Source organism: Amborella trichopoda, chromosome 6 (genome assembly GCF_054954075.1).
Source record: "Amborella trichopoda isolate Santa Cruz 75 chromosome 6, AtrichopodaSantaCruz75HAP2 v2.0, whole genome shotgun sequence".
NCBI classification, from domain to species: domain Eukaryota; kingdom Viridiplantae; phylum Streptophyta; class Magnoliopsida; order Amborellales; family Amborellaceae; genus Amborella; species Amborella trichopoda.
This window is the reverse complement of record NC_142341.1, coordinates 5,617,370-5,641,454: the sequence shown is the minus strand read 5'-3', so window position 1 is coordinate 5,641,454 and position 24,085 is coordinate 5,617,370. Positions and strand designations below refer to the sequence as shown.

The 24,085-nt window shown below is 35.3% G+C and overlaps 1 protein-coding gene across 1 annotated transcript; it reads left to right on the top strand.

Moving 5' to 3' along the window:
- The first annotated feature begins 8,759 nt into the window (after positions 1–8,759).
- On the top strand, positions 8,760–11,353 carry LOC18434378 (TCP-1/cpn60 chaperonin family protein). The gene is made up of 2 exons (XM_006844449.4): positions 8,760–8,834; positions 9,304–11,353. The coding sequence occupies exon 2, from the start codon at positions 9,442–9,444 to the stop codon at positions 11,038–11,040; it is 1,599 nt and encodes a 532-aa protein (XP_006844512.1). The 5' UTR covers positions 8,760–8,834; positions 9,304–9,441; the 3' UTR covers positions 11,041–11,353.
- Positions 11,354–24,085: the final 12,732 nt, after the last annotated feature.

Genomic DNA, 24,085 nt, shown 5'->3' with positions numbered 1-24,085 from the left:
TTTTTTTAGATAATTTTATTATCATTAAATTAACTATATTAAAAAGAAAAAAGATGATTTTGAATTCATAAAGGCATAGATCTTAAAATTCATCAAATAGATGGTCAAGATTCATTATTGGAGGTGACTCATTTTGACCATATATGGTGCAAATTATTATTAATTTTGTTTATTAAGATTGGTTATTGAGATGAAGAGAGTATGTGCAAACATGGTTTTCTAGAAGTATGATTGCATTATACTATGATACAACCGTTGCATGAAATCATTGCCTTATGGTATTTCATTGTCTTCATGCAATTCTTGTGTGAAAACTGAAAAAAAAAATTTAAATTTTGTATTAGTTTTAGATATTGTATTATTTTTCTTCTTTTTTCTTTTTTTTATGAAAAACCCATATAACAGGTACTTATATCTAGAGATTTGTTTAGGTGATTTCCAAGGATGAATTTGATCATTAATCTGCCCTTTTTCGAAGCCCAAGTATATATATGGAATATTTAACCATTTTGAGTTGTTTGATTTATTGTATAAAATAATAAGAAATTTAAAAATGGCATATAACTGAAATGTCCAAATTACTTTCATTCAATCATCATTTGATTTATTCAACCATTCAGTTTCCATGAGAAAAATAAAAATATGAATTTGCACGCAGGTGTATGTTTGTGTAAGCGTAATTCTACTGCTTATTAAAATAAATAAAAAACACTATTGCTTTCATTATTATTAATGGGTACTTGGCTTATTGTATTGCTGATGAATATTTGACAATTGTTCGATGAGGTTTCTTGTGTTTAATCCAATGGTTTAAAAAACGGATCGGTGATTCGAATCGGGCTTCTAAAAAACCGATCCGGATCGACGAATCGGCGATCCGGATCGGGAATCGGGTGAATCGGTCAGAATAAAGCTTCAAAAAAATCCGAAAAAATGATTAAAATTCATTATAAATATTGTTTTTTAGGAATTCAATAAGAAATGAGGGTACTCCATTAAGAATTTTCATGTTTTTGAATGAATATGGGAATATTGATATGTTCTTTCCCTGCATGAACCGCCATTCAGCATTTAATTTACATCACACAAAAGGATAAACATAGAATTATCATGGAATAAGTATATCAACATACATGGACTACAATAAAGCATAAAATTAGTAACATACGATCTAAAAATAAAATGATAGACGACGTTGTTGTTCTTCTTGGTCACGCTGGTGTTATTGATTGAATTTGTTTGACAATTCATTGATTCGATCTAAAAACGAATCATCGATATTAGCGGGCGTCTGACTATTCCCAAATCCCTGAGTGTTAGTGTTTTGTTGTGTTCCCAATCCAAAATCCCCGAAGCTTGTCCATCCTTCATGCTCACCTGCACTGTCGTGCTCATCCCTACACTGTTGCTGTTGGGACTCGATATGTGAATAATATGGCTGGGATAGGGTGGCCTCAGAATCATCATCTCTCTTATTTTCTCTTAGACCCCCTTCCCACTCTCCCTCATTAGGTGCAATATCACCGACATATTGTGGATACATTGGCTGGCTGCTTCCTCTTTCATGCTGCTCATCACTTTCTTCAATATCTTCATCACCGATAGCCTCAAGGAACGCTCTCTTGTACAACACTGGCTCCTCCTCTTCTACTACCCATTGGTCTGCTGTGTCTGTGACAAATATTGTGTCTAAGTCTATCGGCCTATAGTCTTCAAGCTTCCTTCTTATTTGTCGCTCTCTGAGGTTTAAATTATAATGAACGTAGACTAGTTTATGAAGCTTATCAGAAGCGAGTCGATTCCTCCTAGTAGTGTGCAACCATTAGAACGTACTCCAGTTGCGCTCACAACCAGTAGCAGAACATGTCTGGGAGAGCACCTTGATCGCTATGCTCTTTAGGTGAGGTGCATCAGTACCATATATCTCCCACCATTCACCAGGATTAAAATGTAAAAAGCATTGTAAGGGCAAGAACAATTCATAAGATTAAATATATGAATGAACAAAATATTAGCGAGGGGATAACCTGGATCCATCATAGTTCGAGAATTTCTGGCAAGTCTAGTTCCGAAGGATCCTATAGCATCCCTATACATAGCAAGCTAAAACAAATATATTACGTTTTAGTGCATTATTCCTCACAAATATAACAACTCAATGAAGTTCTTACCCAAACATTAAATAATACCTCTTGTATTGCTGCTACTTGGTTTCGATGGCTTCTCTCCAACCTTACAATAATGTATCTGACCCCTTCCATAATCTTGTGGGGTTGTTCAGGTGTCAAATAGAAAAATTTTGGGTTGAAGTAGTAACCTAAAAAATATATAGGTAGAAAAATGTCATTTACAATTTCATAAAAAATGATTTAAACTGAAACATTGTAATGATATAAATATATATTTACCAGCATAATGAATTGGACGTCCAAATTTGGTGTTCCACCTCTTTTCTATAATCTCGATCACTTTGCTAGCAAAATTACACTTCTCCCCAATAGCTGATTTCGCCCTCTCAATACCTTCATAAAGGATACCCATGGTAGCTTTCTTGTCAGCATCCACCATTCTTAACACCCAGTGGCCTCTACAACACTGGAACATGGAGACCAGAACAACCTATTTGAGATTATGTTGTCCACTTTTATACCGGTACTGGACTTCGAGAGACGGTCATTTAACCACTCTTCACAAGTAAACAATCTCTTTAATGCACCTTCAGATTCTCGAATGGAGTCCACAGCTAAGTAATCGGTCGCAAAGCGGGTTATGGCAGGCCTGATTATCTCTTTTTTCTTAGAGTGTTCTCTAAACAGAAATAATATTTTAGAGTGGTTGTATATAAATCTCGACACTAACCTTGCTTCATCTAGAGTCTCCTTCACAATTTTGATCTCACCGATCTCCTCTAACATAAGATCGATGCTGTGTGCAGCACACGGGGTCCATACTAGATACTTCCTCTTATCCATCAACTTGCTGCCCGTAGAAACATATGCACGCGCATTGTCCGTAATAAACTAGACTACATGCTTATCTCCCACTTCCTCCACTATCTGATCATATAGTCGTACGTAGAAGTTTGCATCCTTCTTCGTCCCTGATATGTCTTTGCTAGACAAAAAAGCTGTACCTTTTGGGGAATATGCCAAGAAGTTTAAAAACTCCTTTTTGCTAACTTTATTCAACCAACCATCACTCATGAGAGTAATTCCTGTCCTTGGCCAACTCTGTTTATATTCTTCAATCCACTTTTTAACTTCCTCTACCTCTTCATCTAATATTGGCCCACTGAGCTCATATGCCGTCGGGGGTTTTACCTCTGGCCCGACTCTTTGGATTGCACTAATCATAAGTGGAAAATATGGGCTATTGGCTGCATCAAAGGGAATCCCTTTATCGTAGAACCATTTACTAACATATCTCCCTAACATGTTTCTTGTACCTTTAACCATGCCTTTTAGGGTCATCTGTTGTGACTTAGGCTTTGAGAGAAATGGGTCTTTACGACCATGACCTGCAATACTGGCACTCCTAGGTAACTTAAAAACAATTTCTTCAATAACTGATTCTCCTTGATACATATTGCCACCAACCCCTCCATACATATTTGAGCTAGGCCCGCCATACATGCTCGAGCTGGGCCCGCCATGCATATTTAAACTAGGTCCACCATGCATATCAGAGCTAGGCCCACCATGCATGTCTGAGCTAGACCCACCGGGCATTCTAAACCCACGCTCCCTCTGATATTCTTCATGTAAACTCAATCTTGTGGCCATGTCCAGCTCATTATTATATTGCTCTTTTAAGTCATTATTATATTGCTCTTCTGTATCATTCCTGCTTGATGGTGTATATAAACTAGCTATCTCCTCATTCATCCTATGTTTGACAATTTTTTTACCTTTGTTAGCATTAAGAATTGCCACCATCTGTTTTTTTACATTACTAGGGATACTAGTGCATGCAGAAACTTCTCCCTTAACCCCTGCCAAGTGTTGCTTGAACCTATGTACCCCACTACTTATCACTCTTTGGCAGTAATTACAAATAATTTTGTCTTTCTTGTTGGGATCAAGTCTGACCCCATGTTGCCATGCAGGGTCTTCTGCAGATCTTGACATGATTCAACTGTTTTAAGATGTAAAAAGTATAAAATTAACCTGACAGTTCAAAAAAGAAAAATAATCACCATGTGTAGAGATAATATGTTGCGGTAGTTCATGTAGTCATATTCGTTGTTATTTGTTATTGCAAAATACCTTTTTTGACAATAATATTTTCGTACATATCAATTACAAACATTCAGAATAATATAATACAAAATGCAAGCTCCAAACATGGCTACAACTCAATTATCAAGAACATACATTTTTTGCATTAAAAAATTAACAATAAAAACAATTCTTCAAAGAGCCAGCTAACATCAGTCATTCCAACTAAAAAATCCATGAACAACAGATAAAAAAAATACAGTTTTGTATTAAAAATATAATAACACGCATTTTTTTACATAAATAATCCATCAACATACAATTTTTTCAACAAAAACTTTAACAATAAAAATTTAAAATATGGTTTAATACCTCATGATAATTAAAACCTTGTCACGATTTTCACATCTTTTCGGAAAATCATCATTTTTCAAAAAATTTGATCGTGGAAAAAAAAAAAAAAAATTACAGCAAACTCAAACAATAAAAATTAAAAGTTGGGTTTAATACATCATGATAATCAAAACTTTATCACAATTTTCCAATCTTTTCGGAAAATCATCATTTTTCAAAAAATTCGATCATGGATAAAAAGAAATAATAAAAAAAAAGTACAGCAAATTTTCAAAAAATTCGATCATGGATTAAAAAAAAAAATTAACAAATTTTCAAAAAGTTCGATCATGGATTAAAAAAAAAAAATCACAAATTTTCAAAAAATTCGATCATGGATTACAAAAAAAAAATCGATCATGGATTAAAAAAAAAAAATCACAAATTTTCAAAAAATTCAATCATGGATTACAAAAAATTCGATCATGGATTACAAAAAATTCGATCATGGATTACATAAAATTCGATCATGGATTACATAAAATTCGATCATGGATTACATAAAATTCGATCATGGATTACATAAAATTCAATCATGGATTACAAAAAAAAAAAAAACATAAAAAAACAAAAAATTCGATCGTGGATTACAAGAAGAGAAAAAAACAATTCGATCATGGATTACAAAAAATTCAATCATGGGTTACAAAAAAAAAAAACAAAAAATTCGATCATGGATTACAAGAAAAAAAAACAAACATTTCGATCATGGATTACAAAAAAATCGATCATGGATTACAGAAAATTCTATCATGGATTACAAAAAATTCGATCATGGATTACATAAAATTCGATCATGGATTACAAAAACAAAAAAACAAAAAAAAACAAAAAATTGGATCGTGGATTACAAAAAAAGAAAAAAACAATTAGATCATGGATTACAAAAAATTCAATCATGGACTACAAAAAACTCTATCATGGGTTACATAAAAAACAAAAAACAAAAAATTCGATCATGGATTACAAAAAAAAAAACAAACATTTCGATCATGGATTACAAAAAAAAAAACAAACATTTCGATCATGGATTACAAAACATTCGATCATATATTACAAAAAATTCTATCATGGGTTACAAAAATAAAAAATAAAAAATAAAATTCGATCATGGATTACAAGAAAAAAAATCAAACATTTCGATCATGGATTACAAAAAATTCGATCATGGATTACAAAAAATTCTATCATGGGTTACAAAAAAAAAAAAAAAAAACAAAAAAACAAAAAAAATTCTGTTCTTCACAGAGCCGTTTTACATAAGCGATTTTAACTCAAAAATCCACCTCTAAGTGAATAAATTACATCCAATTGAGTATATTTTCTGATAAACAACAATATAAGGAATCAAAACCCTAAATTTTTAACACATTATTTCTAATATATCATGAAAACAAAATCAAAAGGCGGAAAAAAAAAAAAAAAACAGCGGACTTTTGGTTCCGCAGACATCTCAGTGTTCATCTCAAATTTCATGCTGTAATTGACCAGATTACGTAAAATTGAAAATTTTAAATCATACTAGACACAATAAAGATTAAAAACCCTAATTATTGAACTCATTATGTTCAAAATATGCCGTGAAATAAATCAAATGGCGGAAAAAAAAAAAAAACCCAAACTTCTTACCTGATTTTGTGAACCGAAGGCTTCAATCTCCAAAAAACTCCGTTTTTCTCAACGATTATCACAAATTAGTAACAAAATGTTTTGATTCACAGCTTTAAGATCAAAATGCCTACAAATTTTGAAAGATTCATGCCCTATTTGGCATGAAACCTTCAGAAAAGGCGGAAACCCTAAACACCAAATTTTTTGTGATCCAAAAACACCAAATTTTTCAACCATTTAATCCTTGAAAAAGCTGAATAAAGCTGTTTACAGCCTGCAAATTAGATCACGTGCCAAAAAAAACAAGAAAAATGATAAAAAAATGACAAATTTCAAAGAATCCTGTGAAGAACACTGTGCACCCCGTGTTATTCACGGTCTCGCCGATTCCGCACAGTGACTCGACGAGTCACTGTGCAGAATCGTCCGGTTCTCTCTAAAACCGGACGATTTCCGATTTTTTAGCCAATCCGATCCGCTTTTCGCGATTTCCGAGTCGAACCGGGCGAGTTCGATTCGACTCGGCGTTTTTTAAAACACTGGTTTAATCAAATGCTTTAAAAAAAGTTCAATTAAATTAAGTGATTTTGAACCAGATCATGAATCGGTGGGCCATGTTCATAGTGAGAATCAAGCTAGTTCCTACATAATCTTACATAACCCTCCGCTTCTGCAAGGGTTGCAGCCGAATCAACCAATTATGTCAATGCACTGAGCAATCAATCGCCATCGCTTTTATTTTTTAAACTAATTTTCCCTTAGAATTTTCATTTTCTTTGTTATTTATTGATAGATCAGTCAATTTGTGGATCTGGATCAGCAATTCATGGATATAGTTCACGCAAGCGATCAAGGTTTTAAAATACTCTTCATAATAATTTTAAGAAAAAAAATTATTTAGAATTTTTTATTTTTCTAGATTTTATTTTTATTCTCAAACCGAAGAATTTAAGTGGGGCACCAATAGGCGATAAGACGAGGGATAGTAGACTTAAATGGGTTGGCTATGTGTGATGTCGACCAAATACAATACCTGTTAGGAGGTGCAAGTTAATTCAAGTGGACGGACTGAAAAGGGGCAACAAGTATGCCCAAAAAGATGTGGTTAGATGTAGTTCAAAAAGATATGGGGACTTATCGCCTTACTGAGATTATGGTCTTTAATAGAGTATAATGACTGACCAAGATTAATGTAGCCGACCCTACTTAATTAGAAAAATGCTATGATGATGATGATATTTTAATTTTATTTAATACATTTATATATAGCTCGGTCAACCGAGTCTATTTTTTAAGGGCCACATTGAGGTGGGGCTGCAATCTTTCTGCTCGAAATCAAATTTTTTGTCCTGGGCTCGGGGCAGATTGGTTTAGGGAGTGACAACCCTTGTATGGTAAAAAACACAAACTTTTGTAAAAGAAAATTGTTTCATGCGAGCTAGACCGTATTTTTATAATATGCGGTCCAAAGGTATAAAGCATCCATTTTAAATATGGATGCAAATAGGTGATCCATCTAAAAACAATCCTAACTAACTCCATGTTAAAGAGTAATGACACTGTGATAGCCTTCCACACCTATGTGAGTAAGACGTCAAAGGATCACCATTAAATTTTAACACAATTCTCTGTAAAAGTTATCAAATGGGTATGGGACTGGGGCGAATGGGTTTATTGATAACTTTTATAGAGATCTGTATCAAAATTGGTGATCTTTTGGGGTTCTATTCACATGGGTGTGGAAGGGTCTCATTGTATCATTACTCTTTCTAAAAATTAAAAATCAAATTATATTTTAAAATTATATTTATTGCCAAGCTCTCTTTTCTACGAAGTGGGTTGGTAGCATAGAAACCGTATCGTTTTGTAAAAGGTGCGGTTTGTATAGATCCTAGGCTCTAAACAATCCAATTAAAGCCTACCTTCAAATAGTGTCGAGGAATGTGGTTTCAATATTGAAAATCTTTTGATAGCCTTAAGATATACTCTTTTATTTATTTATAAAGTTTAAAAGCTTAAAAAATAAAGTAGATGGAGAGATTTGTGAAAATCTTTATAATTGATGTTCCAAAAATGCGTTACAAAATACGCTATTTTCAAAACTTGAAATCCATTTTTTTCTCGTGCTCATGCATCTTGATGATCAATTTGAGGATATTTGGGCATCAAAACAACCTATTCTAGTAAAAGTTTTGAGCATGGTTCGAATTTGATTATTTAGAGCTTCGGCTCTGTATAAACTTTTCTCTTTTAAAAATAGAGAAATGATCCTATAGGTCCTTTTCCTACTTATGTATGTAGGACTCAAAAAATCACCATTAAATTTAATACGGATATCTAGAAGAGTTAAATCTTCTATTATGTGATAACTTTTTTAAAAATACATTCTAAATTTAATGGCGATCGTTTCATGCCCTCCTCAAAGTTACGCGATCGTAAAAAGCGATCGAGGGCATAACCTTCGATATATTGAGGATACCATAGCCGTACTTTGGTCTTTGATTACATATATAATGCATTTCTCTAAGCTTCACTGGCAAAGTTTTCAAATACTAGTAACAGGGCATCTTGGCGCTAGGGTTCAGCATTTTCCTCCTTGTCTACGAACTTGCCGTAAGTTCCTCCCTCTTCTCTCATTTTACTCTCTTGATTCTAGGTTTAGGCTCTCTTCTCTGCTTTCAGCACCTTGAAGTTTTATGGCACATGGTTTTCTTTTCTTTGGATATGATATCTATGAATCTTTCAGAACCTAGGGTTTTCACATGGCATTAGCTTCCTTACTGCCAGCTACGGTTTTATATTCACTGCAGGAATCTCTTCTCTTCCATTAGTATTGAAAATTTATTGTTTATCTTCTCATTGGCGTTGCTTTCTAACTGTTCAGTGATATCTCACTAATCTCTGTTAAACCTAGTTTTTTTTTTCTTTTTTGTATTTTTTTTTTTTTTGTTAAGAATTTTGATCTTGGATAGCTTTGTGGCGACACTAGTAAAGACAACCATGGCTTTGAAGGTTTGTTTGCTATGTAAGTCTAAAAAATCGTATCTTTTCACCATTTCCTTATTCTTACCCTTTTCTGCAGGTCCTTTAGGATTTAGGGCTTTCAGTCTACAAATTCTGGAAATATTTTGGCCCGGGTTTTTAGTATACATTCACCTGATCATCAAGAGCATATTTCAAATCACATATTCCTTTCCATCTAGTATTTCAATCCACAAGAATGGCTGCAACAACTGCATCAAAGGGATCATTAAAAACTGAGAGTTATGTCGACAACAAACGAAAGGATGACATTCGCTATGCCAATATTGTTGCTGCTCGAGCAGTTGCAGATGCTGTTCGCACAAGCTTGGGACCCAAGGGCATGGACAAGATGCTTGCTACTGCCTCTGGTGAAGTCATCATAACCAATGATGGGGCCACCATTCTCAATAAAATGGAGGTTCTTCAGCCTGCTGCGAAAATGCTAGTTGATCTCTCGAAATCACAGGACATAGTGGCTGGTGACGGAACCACCACTGTGGTGATTATTGCTGGTGCCCTTCTCAAGCAATGCCTTGCTCTGTTGAGCAAAGGTATTCACCCTACTGTTATTTCAGATGCTCTTCATAAGGCCTCTGAGAAGGCGGTTGAAGTGCTTTCAGCCATGGCTGTTCCCCTCGAGCTCTCTGACAGAGATTCCCTTATAAAGAGTGCGAGCACCTCTCTAAATAGCAAGGTGGTGAGCCAGTACTCGACACTTCTTGCCCCACTGGCTGTGGACTCAGTCCTTGCAGTTGTGGATCCTGCAAAGCCTGACCTTGTTGATCTTAGAGATGTTCGTATAGTGAAGAAGCTTGGGGGGACAGTTGATGACACTGAGCTTGTTCGAGGGCTCGTCTTCGATAAGAAGGTGAGCCATACAGCTGGTGGGCCCTCTCGTGTAGAAAATGCAAAGATTGGGGTGATTCAATTCCATATTTCTCCCCCCAAAACTGATATTGATCAGAACATTATAGTATCGGATTACACCCAAATGGATCGGATCCTCAAAGAAGAGAGAAACCACATATTGGCTATGATCAAGAAGATCAAGGCTACAGGGTGCAATGTGCTTTTGATTCAAAAGAGCATATTGAGAGATGCTGTTACTGACCTCTCACTCCACTATCTTGCTAAGGCGAAGATTCTAGTGGTGAAGGATATTGAGAGGGATGATATTGAGTTCATAACCAATACCTTGAATTGCTTGCCCATTGCAAATATTGAGCATTTCCGAGAAGAAAAGTTGGGTTTTGCTTCTTGTGTTGAGGAGGTTTCGATCGGGGATGGGAAGATTGTCAAGATAACAGGGATCAAGAACATGGGTAGAACTGCAACTGTGCTTGTAAGGGGTTCCAACCAGTTGGTTTTGGATGAGGCTGAGAGAAGCTTGCATGATGCACTTTGCGTGGTGAGATGCCTTGTGAACAAGAGGTTTTTGATAGCTGGAGGTGGGGCCCCTGAAATTGAGATATCAAGGCAACTTGGTGCATGGGCAAAAGTTTTGCAAGGGATGGAGAGTTATTGTGTCCGTTCTTTTGCTGAGGCGCTTGAGGTTATTCCATATACTCTGGCTGAGAACGCAGGGTTGAACCCAATAAGCATCGTCACTGAGCTTAGGAATCGTCATGCACAAGGGGAGATAAATGCTGGAATCAATGTGAGGAAGGGGCAGATCACCAACATTCTTGAGGAGAACGTGGTGCAGCCGCTGCTGGTGAGTACTAGTGCAATTTCATTGGCAACTGAGTGTGTCAGAATGATTCTGAAGATCGATGACATTATAACTGTGAGGTAATTTGTTTGATCTGGTACTGTTATAAGAAAAGGTAGTTTGATCTAGATGATCAAGATGGTCTATTTGGGGGGCACTCAATTCTGTTCTTGTTTGAGTGTTTTTTTTTTGTAACTTTGTTTTGACTAGAGGAAGTGTAGGTATCTATTTGGGGGCGCCTATTCTGTTTTTGTTTGAGTTTACCACATTTTCTTGTCTTTTTGAATCAAAGAACTTGGATTCCTGTTTTGCTTTCTGTTTTGAGTGAATGGTGTACAAGCTTTGTTGTTTGCACTTTCATGAATAGATAGGTCTGAATCTCAAATTTTGCATTAAATCTGTTACCTAATCTCTTTTCGTCGAAGCACTATCTCATGATATCTATTGCCAGGTTGAAATGTTCTGTACTATTTTTTATTATCTTATAGAAAATATCTTTTGTTATGTGAGATGTCATGTGGTTTTTGATTTTCTTATTTTACTCTTTGAAATGACTGGTGAGCTGTGTTCATCAAGAAAAACTCTTAGGGATTCAAAATTAAGAGATCCTGCTTGCACGTACTACCATGGGAACATGCCTCTTTCAAAGCTTTTTGTACAATCTCTGTTTCTGTGAATCCCTTTGGTTGGGTGATAGGATGGTCGGTTTGAGATAGGTTGCTATCATTCTCACATCTTCAATGAGCAGTGGGCCACCCATTTCATAATAAGTGTGGACTTAACTGTAAATAATGGAGTTAAGTGCATTGGGATCAAGAACACTGTACTCTTGCAATGTTATTACGTCCAATGTCTAGAATACCCTATTGATGCATCTATAATATCTCCATGAAACTATTACATTGTAATCTATAAGCTGTAGTTATCGAAAAAAAGAAAAAAGGGGGGAAAACAGGGATGTCAATTACTGGCTTTATTTTTTTTCTTTTCGATCAAATTGCCCATCGTGCCAGTGGATTTATGGGAGAATATTAAGTTGTGGTTCACTTGCGATTTTTGTCTGCTCATGAGGTACTTGGCTGATACCTGATTGAAAGATATAGCATAATTAGTAGTCAGTATAATTTGCAATACTGACCCACATAATGTAGGTCCCTCATCCAAATTGTTTTGCCTCTTATCTAAAAGTTGGGGCTATATGTTAAAGCATCACAGGCTTCAAACATTAAATCTTTGTACTCCTAATTCATGTGTTATGGAACTGTGCTAAAATATTGACTAGCAATTAAAAATGTTATAAATATTAAGCTTGAAATATTCCCTGCATGGTTTTTTTTTTTTGGAATTATTCACTGCATGAATTTCCCAGTGGAAAATGTATCACGGATTGCCTTTCTATGTGTCATGAAGGGAATGAGCTCTAGAGTCATTGTACGATGCTCATAGTTGTCGGGAACTGGAGCTGGGGATCAGTTCTTACAAGAAGCTCCCTATTTAGGGAGTGCCCACAAAACATGACTAAAAATAAAAACTTTGCCAAAACTTTCCATGATGATGAGATATAGAGTAATACTTATTACAAGAGAATAAAAGAGCAAAGAGACCCAAAACAAATGTATGAAAGAGAAGAAAAATGGGTTCTTGTCGATAAAACAAAAGGAAAAAGGAGTTCTCTGTTTTCTTTTATTTTTTAAAATGAAAGGAGTTCTCCGTTTTCAAGAAAAGTTTTCTGTTAGGCACATTGCACTAGACACCATAGTTACTAATTGTGGTGTACAATGCATTATGTGGTATTCAAAGTCGATGCGCTCTTGGGCGCACCACATATACTGCATATGTAGACTGTCATGATGCGTGCGCATATGCTATGCTCGCATATGAGGTGGATCACCTACATATGTGGGCACATCTCCCAGTGTTATGCGCCGGCATATGCTGATGACTACTTGTGGGCAGAAAAATCCCACAAGCAGGGGCATTTTAGGTACTTTCCTCTCTGAAAAGATGGGAAATTGGGTTTTGGTGGGACCTATATTCCCCCAAATCCCCTTTAGAACATTTTTCACATGGATCTAAGGGATTAAAGTGTAACAATTATGAATCAATTTATTTTTTTGTCAAATTGGAAGATTTTAATAAAAAATTGGGGGATTCTTTGGATGTTATTTACTTTTAAGTACTTGTAGACAATCATACTCTAATATTTGGCATTTTGGGTTCTGCTATATGCTACAGCCTAGAGCCTATTCTACTTAGTTGCTAGATGCTAATTTCTTTTTGAAGTGCTTGGTTGGTCACTTGGTATAATACATATTCTTTATGTCTTATTTGATGTAGGGAATGGTGTGAATTAGTTATTTTGCATTTTAATTGAGAGTATTAGAGAAAGAAATGCCCATGTTACTCTATATCAGGATAGCCTAACTCTATATCAGGCTATTAGGATATCAATGACTCAAACAACTGATATTAGAGGCAAATATTAGATTAAAATGCCTACTATCATACGGATTGCATGTTCATGTTATTCTTTGTATTCTGATATTTATCTGTTTTTTATTTTTTAAAATTTATTGACCCCATCAAAAGTGATGTGCTTGCATTGGATCCAATCAAGCATTGGACCCTCATAGGCATTGAGTCCCCATCCCTCATTTGATAACATTTTAGAGATGGTGCCAAGTAAAGACAATTCCACTGAATAGAGAAATAGGTATTGGTAAATGGAGGAATGGGCAGCATTCCCCATAACAACTTCTATGAAGATTTAAGGAAAAAGATAGGGTTTCACGATATGGAGTAATGGATTTTATTGAATGGAGAAATTTTGGAAAAATGAGTTTTCATTGAATGGAGAAACTATGAAAACAAAAGGGTGAAAAGAATTGGGGTCCTTGGAATGGAGAAATAGGGGTTAGGTATCATAAAAGTGAGAAAAACAATGTTGAAGAGAGAGAGGAAAGCGGTTAGAGAGAGAGAGAGAGAGAGAGAGAGAGAGAGAGAGAGAGAGAGAGAGGTTACCTCTTTTGACTTTTCTCTGAATATGATACATTGTTAGATGGAGATCTAATCATTGACGCTTCGAGCTTGATTATTTTGAGGTTTGCAGAGTCCACAAGTGATGGAAAGAGAGACAGGGTTTGCTAGGGTTAGGGTTTTTTCTCTTCTCTTAGTCCTCTGTTCGTTCCCTGTTAGTGGGGGGTGTTCAATGGGATTAATTTTGGGGTTTTTAAGTTTTGGGTGTTTTAATCAAAGTTAGGACTTTCCATGAGTTCATGGGTTTAATACATTTGCCGATAGAGAGAGAGAAAGTTAGAGTTTAGTTTCTGGGTTTAGTTTTTTGGCTTTTTTAATTAAGCTAGAGAGAAGTAATTAGGGGTAAGTTTTTGGATTTTAATTAGGGGGGATATAAATTATACAAATGAAATCTTATAATTATAAAAGTATAATTACAATATAATTTATATTACAAGGATTTTTTAATCACAATAAAATAAATTTATATTCTATAATCAATTTATTTTAAAATGTGTAGAATATTTTGTGTATATAAAAAATGCGTGAATACCCAAGTCGGTTGGGTTGAGTAGACCTTGACCTGGACTTGATCCTAGAAATATTTGGGTCTGTTCTTTTGACCCTTGACTTGACTAAGTCTAGAAGATGGACTTGGACCTGGACCCTAGTCCGGTGGATTGACACAACTTGATTACGATCCGAACCGTTCCTTTGATAGGTTTATAGGTGTCATTACTCATAAGAAATGTCAAGTGATGACACATCGTCCTACTTGAAGCAATTCCGTTATTGCAAAAACACCAAAAATTGCTACTGGCTATGAGGACTGTGACGTACGGATTGTTAATTTTCTGACTCCAAATTTATTCTGTCTTGTATTTTGGATGTAACTATTTGCTGAAATCAAGTGACTTATTAAAATACAAAAGAAAAACATATCTCCAACATCCCTAGTGTGGCAGTTTAGTACTGGGGTTCACTAGATGATCAAAGAAAAATAAGCAAAGGCAATTATGTAGTCATTGTTACATGACTGACCAGGCCATACCCATGTGGTGATTGCGTAGGTGACATGGACAATTGGGCATCTTTAATGACATAATCAGCGCTAGAGTGGAAGAAGTGAAGAAGACATCCTGATCGTGAGATCTCAACTTTGATCACTGTCATGATCTCATGGATGCAATTTGTAATTGGTATACTTGCTTTCCTAGGAATATATGGTGATTCAAAAGGAAGGCTTTTATATTACATTTGTGGTAGTTTGGTGATGGACCCGTTGGACTGCAATGTAATTTGCATTTGAATGAGCTATAAAATCTGGAGTAAGTGCTGATGAGTTGGCCAGTCTGAATTGACATTAAGAATTTGTGGGAATTATTTTGGGACCTTATTCCTTTTGATCAATGTTCAAGAAAACGCGGGCGGCCGCCCAGGGCATCGACCAACCACTATGTAGGCATTTTTTTGTGGTTAGGGGTTTGGGGAGAAAAGTGGGGTTGTGGGGTTTTCAGTTTTGGGATCTAATTACTTATAAGCTAAAATTTACATGTTTAAAAATATAAAATTTTAAAATTGTCCAAAATTTGACATCAATTAGTCATTTAAGCAAAAATACAAAGTCACATAACATAAATGTACATCCATAAGCATTTCGAACATTACTTCAAAGTTTACAAGTTCAACTTCAACACATTCCACTACCCAAAAACTTCAATTGCATTCCAGAGCTCCAAAATCCAAAGTTCCAACATACAAACATGACAATACAAAGAATTAAAGGATCTTGAACTCAAGTGTATACTTTCTGATGCCATAGCCTCTTTTTGGCAACCTCTTTAGTCTCCAAAACGATATGAGTTGAATGTCTTTCGATTTCTTGTCTTTCGATTTCACAAGAAATCGAAAACTTCAAGTTCGAAATCAATTTTCAAAAAATTAATTCAAGCAAAAAAAAAAAAAATGGTTTTTGGGAAATTTCTAGGTTTTTTTTTTTGGGGGAGGGGGGGGGGGGGGGGGGCGGGGAGGAATACACCCCATACCCTTTTAAAGAGGGGCAAATGACTTAAATTCCCTTTTGGTGAAGGCAATTCTGCCCTCGCCAAAATGGCCCAAGGCAGGCACTTAAGCTAGTCGCCCACCCTGGGCTACCGCCACACCTGGGCCATATAGTCCGAGGGCAGGGCGGTGAGGCATCCTAATCGCCCGGGCTGCTAAGCAGCCGACTTTTTAAACATAGCTTTTGATATTGATTCTTACTATATGATTTGTGGGAGTCAATTTTGGACTTGGTATATATGCACTTAAATGTCTCTCTAGACAACAATGAAAATAGGAGGAGTTTATTTAGAGGACTTTGCCAAGTGGGTAGGGGTGGGAATTGTGTCAAAGCTGACCCCTCGACCCTGGTAGGTGTCTAGGTTTGTCTTCTAGACCGGTGAGCATAGTTTTAAAAAGCGGACCGCTCAGGGCCTAGGCAGCCGCTTGGGCAATCTAGAAGGCCTGGGCGCATCGCCCAGGTCTAGGCGGCCAAGCTAGGCGGATATCCCTCGGCGCCTGGGAACCTGCCTAGGCGGCTGTCCAGGGGCGGAAATGTGGCTTCTTGAGGGTATTTTTGGGTCTTTTTTTTGGGGGAAAATTGTGGGTTTTAGGTTATTTGAAATCTAAAACCTATTAGAGGTTATTTTAGAGAGAAGAAAAAAAAAAAAAATTTCTACTAGGCCGCTCGGGTTTTGGATGTCCGCCTAGGCGCTGGGCGGCCTGGACCCCCCCCCCCGATCGCCTTGGTGCCGCCTAGTGATTTTTGAAACACTGCTGGTAAGTCAAGGCCGGTTCCATGTTCAAAAGCATGGACCATACCTTTTACTGGATTGGCTTTGTGTTGAGGTTGGCCCATCCCAACCTGTCTATTTATATATTTTGGATACGTTTCATTAAATAGAATTTAGAATAAATTTGTTATGAATATCAAACTTATTTTATTGTAATTATAAAGTCAGAAATTATATTGTGAATTGTGTATATTATAATTTATAGTTATACAATTTTAGTAGCACCCTAATTATAACCCAAAAACTTCAGCGTACCCAAAACTTTGGTTCGCCCTAATTATCTCTCCTTAGCTTATTTGGAAAACCCAAAATGCTTGATCCAAAAAATCTTCTCAACTCTCTCTCTCTCTCTCTAAAAAATTCACGAACTCAAAACGTAAATTAAACCCATGAATTTATCAAGCCCCCAAACTTTGATTAAACCACCCAACATTCCAAACCCGAAATTCCCCCCCCCCCTCCCACTCACACACACAGCCCCCACCCTCCTCTTCTCTCTCTTTTCCTCCTCCCCCCTCTCTCCTAAGTTGGAATGACATAGAGAAGAGAGAAACCACAACCCTAAGTAATCACTGGTCTCTCTTCATCACATACGGACTTTGCAAATGCCCCTCCCTCTTCATCACCCGTGGACTCTAGAGATCGCCAAAATTTTCAACTTTGAAGCCTCTGTGAATAGATCTCTGTTTGACAATCTCCCATTTTTATGGAGAAGTCAGAAGATGTAATCTCTCTTGTTTCCTTTCTCTGAAGTCTGAAACCCCGCCACCCGCGTTTCTCTCTCTCTCTCCAACATAGGTTTTGCCTCGTTTATGAAATCCAACCCCTATATTCTCCATTCGATGGAAACCCCAAATTTTTTCACCCTTCATTTTACCAGTTTTTCTATTGAGTGTAACCCATTTTCCCTTTCTCCATTCAATGAAACCTAATTCACCATCCATGGAAGACCTATATTTAAGCTTCAATGGGGTTGTTTCTGAGAATGAACCCATTTCTTCATTCAATGGAACTCATTTCTCAAATTGATCTTTGTTGGTACTGCCTCTAGTGCAATGCATTTGATTGGAATTTTTTCTTTCTTGAAGTCAGAGAACCCTGTTTCCTTCCCTTTTCTCAATGTATTTTTTTTCATGAGTAGCTTTTTTCTTCTCTTTTATTGATTTTTTTAGAGATTTGCATCTTTGCTCTTTTATTTCCTCATGATTAGCTTTACTTTCTATCTCTGCTATGTTAAATGGTTCTAATATTAATAGGTTTTGGTTAATGTTTTTCTTATTCTGACCCATTTAGTTTGTTCTAGTTGATTTTCTTCTTGTACTTCTTATTTGTTTGGTATAATATTGCATCTAAAAATATCATATATTTTTTTTATTTTTTCACTTGTTTTATTTTTTGAACTACCAGCATTAGTGGATCACGGTTTATTTGTATCGATCTGGATGGATTCCCCCGCTCCCCTTGTGATATACGTTTGCTTGATCTATGTTTGCTTAATTTGTTCGCTACAATAAAGTTTGTGTGGGTTGGGTTGGGATGGACCTGACCTGGATCCCCTGAATTAGCCAGATCAGGCTGGGCCTGGGTCTGGGTCTGGGTCTGGGTCTGGGTCTGTGGGTCCACCTTGTGTCAGGTCCTGTTCCCCACCAATATACTTTTAGGTTAGGTCTGGCTCAATCTGGACCTGACCCGATTGCACATCTAGGATTGGAGATGCATTTACGTTGGAGATGCACATCTTGGGTCATAGTTGTACTATAGGTTTGGGTACTAGTTATCAGTTCAGGGGTGTCATTAAGTAAAATCTTTGGCTTTTGATGTCGAGCCATGTACCTGAGACAATAGATTCAATCCCTTATTCTCACATCTTATAGCCTGTTGGTAGTTTTGAGCAGGCAATGCTACACCTTCATTTCTTGCAAGTTGCAACCTTTAGCCAGTCTTGAGGAGTGGGAAATTCTTGCAACGATGAGGCATAAAAATCAGTGAACAAGTTTTCGATTTTGTGGTGTGACAAGTAGCAGCTTGATACCTATCTTTTGGGGTGTTGGGATTTCACTATGGCAGAGATGATTTGTGATTTTGAGTTAGCTTATGTAAGATGAAGTGACTTTTATTTTTTTCATTTTCCAAGTCTAGTTAGCTCCATAGGTTTGAGAGGATTCATATGATTCTAGAGATCGTTAATTGGATATTGGAGCCTTTCAAGAACTTGGTTAGGCTGCCCACGGGTTAAAAAGCATGCAGAGGGTTTGGTTCTACATTGGGGATCTTTTGACCTTGGCCTTCCTAAATCCAAGGCTTGATGAAAAGACGTGTTTTGATAAAAACTCACCGACCAAATTCGGTTTCTGATGGACAACAAAATTTGTTCACTTCAGTTAGTTTGATATGAGAACTGGTGAGAGGTTGGTGGTGGTGGCGAGGGGACACCTCCAAATAAATTGGGTCATGCTTTGGCTGGATCCCGAGCTAATACCGAAGAACTGTATATCTGCGTTGTATGGCTGGATCCCGAGCTAATACCGAAGAACTGTATATCTGCGTTGTATGTTATTATAATGATAGCGAGCCCTGATGGATGTGTTTCCACGAGAACTCTGAAGTGTATTTATGGAGGAATATTATGGGTCATGTCACCATAGTTGCCCCTTTAATGTTTGAACAAAGGTTTTTAAAATCGCCTAGTTGACTTAGGGGTCACTGCGTCAAATTAATCCATCTTAATTCCTGATTTTTTCCCGTAGTACCCAAACCCGTCAAAAATCCCGGGAAAAAATCAGGAATTTTTTTTTTTTTATATTTATTTTTCATTTTACAACCTTTAATCCTTATTCAATTCCTATTTTGATCAATTTTAACCCAAAGTAATCCATCTTAGCCCCCAAAATTCAAGCTTTTTGTTAAAAAATATTATTTGGATAAGGTTTTTTTTAAAAAATACCCCATCTTTAAGCCCTTAAGCGGAATCTGCCTTTCTTTCTTGCAATCTTTCTCGCATCTCTCATTTCTCAACGAAATCATCTTGAATTTGATTCAATATTGGTAATGGAGCTTTCTAAAAAGGGTGCAGTTTGCATACGGATGCATCCGTAGGTGTAGAGGTAAGGTGCACCTTCAAATTTTATCATGGTATATAATTTGGATGTAAAATGTTTTGAGGATGATCTCAAAATCAATTTTTATATCTAATTATAAAATTTTAAAATTAAAAAATGGTTAAAATCAAGTAGATCTATCAACATATGAAAATATTGAAAATGGAAGGTGTATATAATATGTTGTAAAATGCACTATTTTTTAGACTTGAAATCTTTTTATTTTTCATAGTTATGCAATTCGATGTCGAGATGATCAATCAAAGGGTTTTTCAACATTAAAACTACCTTTTCCGATGGATTTTTGAAGGGCATCCCTAGTTCTACATTATTAGGTAGCATCCTTATATAAACTTTTTCCTTCTAAAAATCCCTATAGAAATTTGTTGAATCTGAAATCCTAATAGAGGAAATTGATAGTTCAAATTCAGGTTTATTTGAAGATGTGATTGAAAATATTTGATTTCTCTCTCATTTTTTCACCAAATTCGCTCAATTTTTTTCCTAAAATGTTCCTATTATATTAGTTAGTTTATAGAAGGCGTAAAAGTTTGTTTGAATGAAAATAAAAATAATCTTCAACTGCGATTTTTTGTTTTTTGTTCTATATTTTTTTCTGCCTTTTATTACCAAAATTTATTTTCATTATAAATTTTTATTTGGATTATGTTTTTATACCTGATATTAGATGAAATAAACGTAAACTTTAATTTTGATTATTTATTTGTTTTCTTGTGTATTTTGTGTAATTTTGTTTTTGCTTGTTTTCTGTTTCTGCTGCTGTTGTTTCTGGTTTTTGTTTTTGTTTTGTTTTTTTGGTTTTTGACTGAGACGGTGGGGCCCACTCGGAGCCAAATGGTATGCATTTGGGTACCTGAGCCAGTTTTTTAAGCAGTAGTTTGAACCAGCGTTTTAAAAAACGCCGAGTCGAACCGGACTCGCCCTGTTCGACTCGGAAATAGTGAAAAAGGAACCGGATGTGTAATCCATGATCGAATTGTTTTTGTTTTTTTGTAATCCATGATCGAATTTTTTGGTTTTTTGTAACCCATAATAAAATTTTTTGTAATCCATGATCGAAATGTTTGTTTTCTTTTCTTGTAATCCATGATCGATTTTTTTGTTTTTTTTTTTGTTTTTTGTAACCTATGATAGAATTTTTTGTAATCCATGATCGAATGTTTTGTAATACATGATCGAAATGTTTGTTTTTTTTTTGTAATCCATGATTGAAATGTTTGTTTTTTTTTTGTAATCCATGATTGAAATGTTTGTTTTTTTTTTTTAATCCATGATTGAATTTTTTGTTGTTTGCTTTTTTTTGTAACCCATGATAGAGTTTTTTGTAATCCATGATTGAATTTTTTGTAATCCATGATCGAACTATTTTTTTCGTTTTTTGTAACGATTGATTGTTTTTTTTTGTAATCCATGATCGAATTTTATGATCCATGATCGAATTTTATGTAATCCATGATCGAATTTTATGTAATCTATGATTGAATTTTTTGAAAATTTGTGATTTTTTTTGTTTAATCCATGATCGAATTTTTTTTTGTAATCCATGATAGAATTTTTTGAAAATTTGTGAACTTTTTTTTAATCCATGATCGATTTTTTTGAAAATTTGTTTTTTTTTTTTTTTTAATCCATATTATTCAAAGAGAAAACGAGAGAGATGATGATTCTGAAGCCAGTCTATCCCAGCCATATTATTCACATATCGAGTCCCAACAGCAACAATGTAGGGATGAGCACGAAATACTGTAAATTAAATGCTGAATGGCGGTTCATGCAGGGAAAGAACATATCAATATTCGCATATTCATTCAAAAACATGAAAATTCTTAATGGAGTACCCTCATTTTTTATTGAATTCTTAAAAACCAATATTTATAATGAATTTTAATAATTTTTTCGAATTTTTTTTAAGCTTTATTCTGATCGATTCACTCGATTCCCGATCCGGATCGCCGATTTGCCGATCCGGATCGATTTTTTGGAAACCCGATCCGGGTCACCGATCCGTTTTTTAAACCATTGGTTTGAACACTATAGGAGAATGTTCTTTTAGGTATCGTGTGACCCTTCTACTTCGTCTGGGGGAATCTATGTATTGCTGTAACCATTCAACTGAATCTTCTGTTCTGTGTAGAGATATTTGATTCTCCATCAATTTTGACTATCCTTTGTGATAGAATGTTCAAAATAAATACAGAGTTCCTTCTTTGGGATTCTCTGGTCATTTATTGTGATCCTTATTGCTTTTTAGTTTGTATATCTTCTTGATGCCACCAGTGTTGGGACTTGTTTGGATGCGTGACACTTTCTTTAAAATTATAATACTGTTGTTTGATGGCCCAGTTAGGAAAAGTTACTTTTTGCATATCTTCTAGAAAATGTCAAAGCGGATATAAATATGAATAACTGAATTAGGAATTACAACTTGCTTTTAGATGGCATCAACCAACTATTTTCACTAAAACGAAATATTTTAACTTTTTTTTAGATTGTTTTAGCACTTAATCTCCCTTTACTTTAGTTTTCTGATTTTTGGTCCTTGGTCCTTGGAACCACTAGTATTTACGTGCTCCTTCAATTTGATGGACCACAACCTCGTAAATTGAAGGACCATTTAGTTTTGGTCCAATTGTTCACAACCATAAGACCTAAAAAACATTTTTGAGGACTTCGAGTGGTGGACGGACAAAAAACATTTGCCGGTGTCATTTGGGTCTTGGACTTTGAATTACTGAATCCATTATGTTTGTATTATTTTGCTAGAAGATGGGTTCTGCCTTTGAAGCGTCGAAACTCGTCTTCTCTTAAAATGATGGAAATGAAGCGCCAAACAGGGGATAATTTGGGGGAAAAAAAAGTATAAGAACTATATTTGGGTGTAAAATATAAAATTTTTTTGGTAGAAGTTTGCTTAAAGTGGAGGGTCAAAAAGTCAAATCAAGGGGCACATCAAAGATTTAGTAGAAGTTGTTTTGATGCCAAAAAAAAAAAGAAACTCAAATCCGACCATCTCGATTGGACCAAAAAAAAAAAAACTTCAAGTTTGAAAATAGTGCATCTTGTAATGCATTATCTAAAGAAAAAATTTATATAAGGATGCTACCTTATAACGTTGAACTACGGATGCCCTTCAAAAATCCATCGAAAAAGGTAGTTTTAATCTTTTGATTGATCTCAACATCTTGATGTATGATTATAAAAAATAAACAGATTTTAAGCCTAAAAAATAGTGTATTTTATAACATATTATTTACACCATCTATTTTTAATATTTTTATATGTTTATAGATCTATTTGATTTTAACTATTTTTAAAATTTAAAATTTTATAATTAGATATAAAAATAGATTTTGAGATAATCCTAAGAACATTTCACATCAAAATTATATACCATGATAAAATTTGAAGGTGCACCTTACCTCAACACCTACATATGCATCCGTATGCAAACTGCACCCTTATCTAAACCGTCAATTTTCAATGTTTATAATTTGGGCAAGCTTTCTATGTTTCCCTTATAGCATAAAACTTATATACTTCTTTTTATCCAACCCTCCATTTTGAATGGAGGGTTAAAATTGCTCTAAATTTTGGATGTCCAATTCTCTATTAAACTCGTACTAGTGAAAAATATATATAAAAAAATTTCCAATAAAATAAAATGATCAAAATACCCCTGAAAGTTTCAAGGGGTATTTTGGTTTTTATATTTTATAGGTGCCCCCTATTGAGAAGATGGCACATTCCAAATTTCGTATTCATACAATTTGTATAAAAAAAAAAACTAAAAATAAAATACTTTGAGACGTCGGATCTAAGATCAAATGGTAAGTGGCTCTCTTGATCAAAATTGGACGACTGGATGGTCGGGGAAGTATAATTTTTCTATGCTGTAGGGAAAGTAGAGAAACCTTTCCCTTATAATTTTGCTTGATTTACGGGGAAGTATATTTTTTCTATGCTGTAGGGGAAGTATAGAAACCTTTCCTTTATAATTTTGTTTGATTTATACTATTTTTGAAGCTTTAAATTTTATAGTTAGAGATGAACACAACAATTCAGGTCGTCATAAAGATTTTTGGTATTGAAATGAAATATTTTGAAAATATTTGAAGGTGCGTATATTTTGATTGTTTGGGGCTTTAGCCTTATATAAACCAC

Bases quoted from the DNA above. Each gene is read 5' to 3' on its own strand.
- LOC18434378 (XM_006844449.4), top strand. From the start codon at position 9,442: ATGGCTGCAACAACTGCATCAAAGGGATCATTAAAAACTGAGAGTTAT.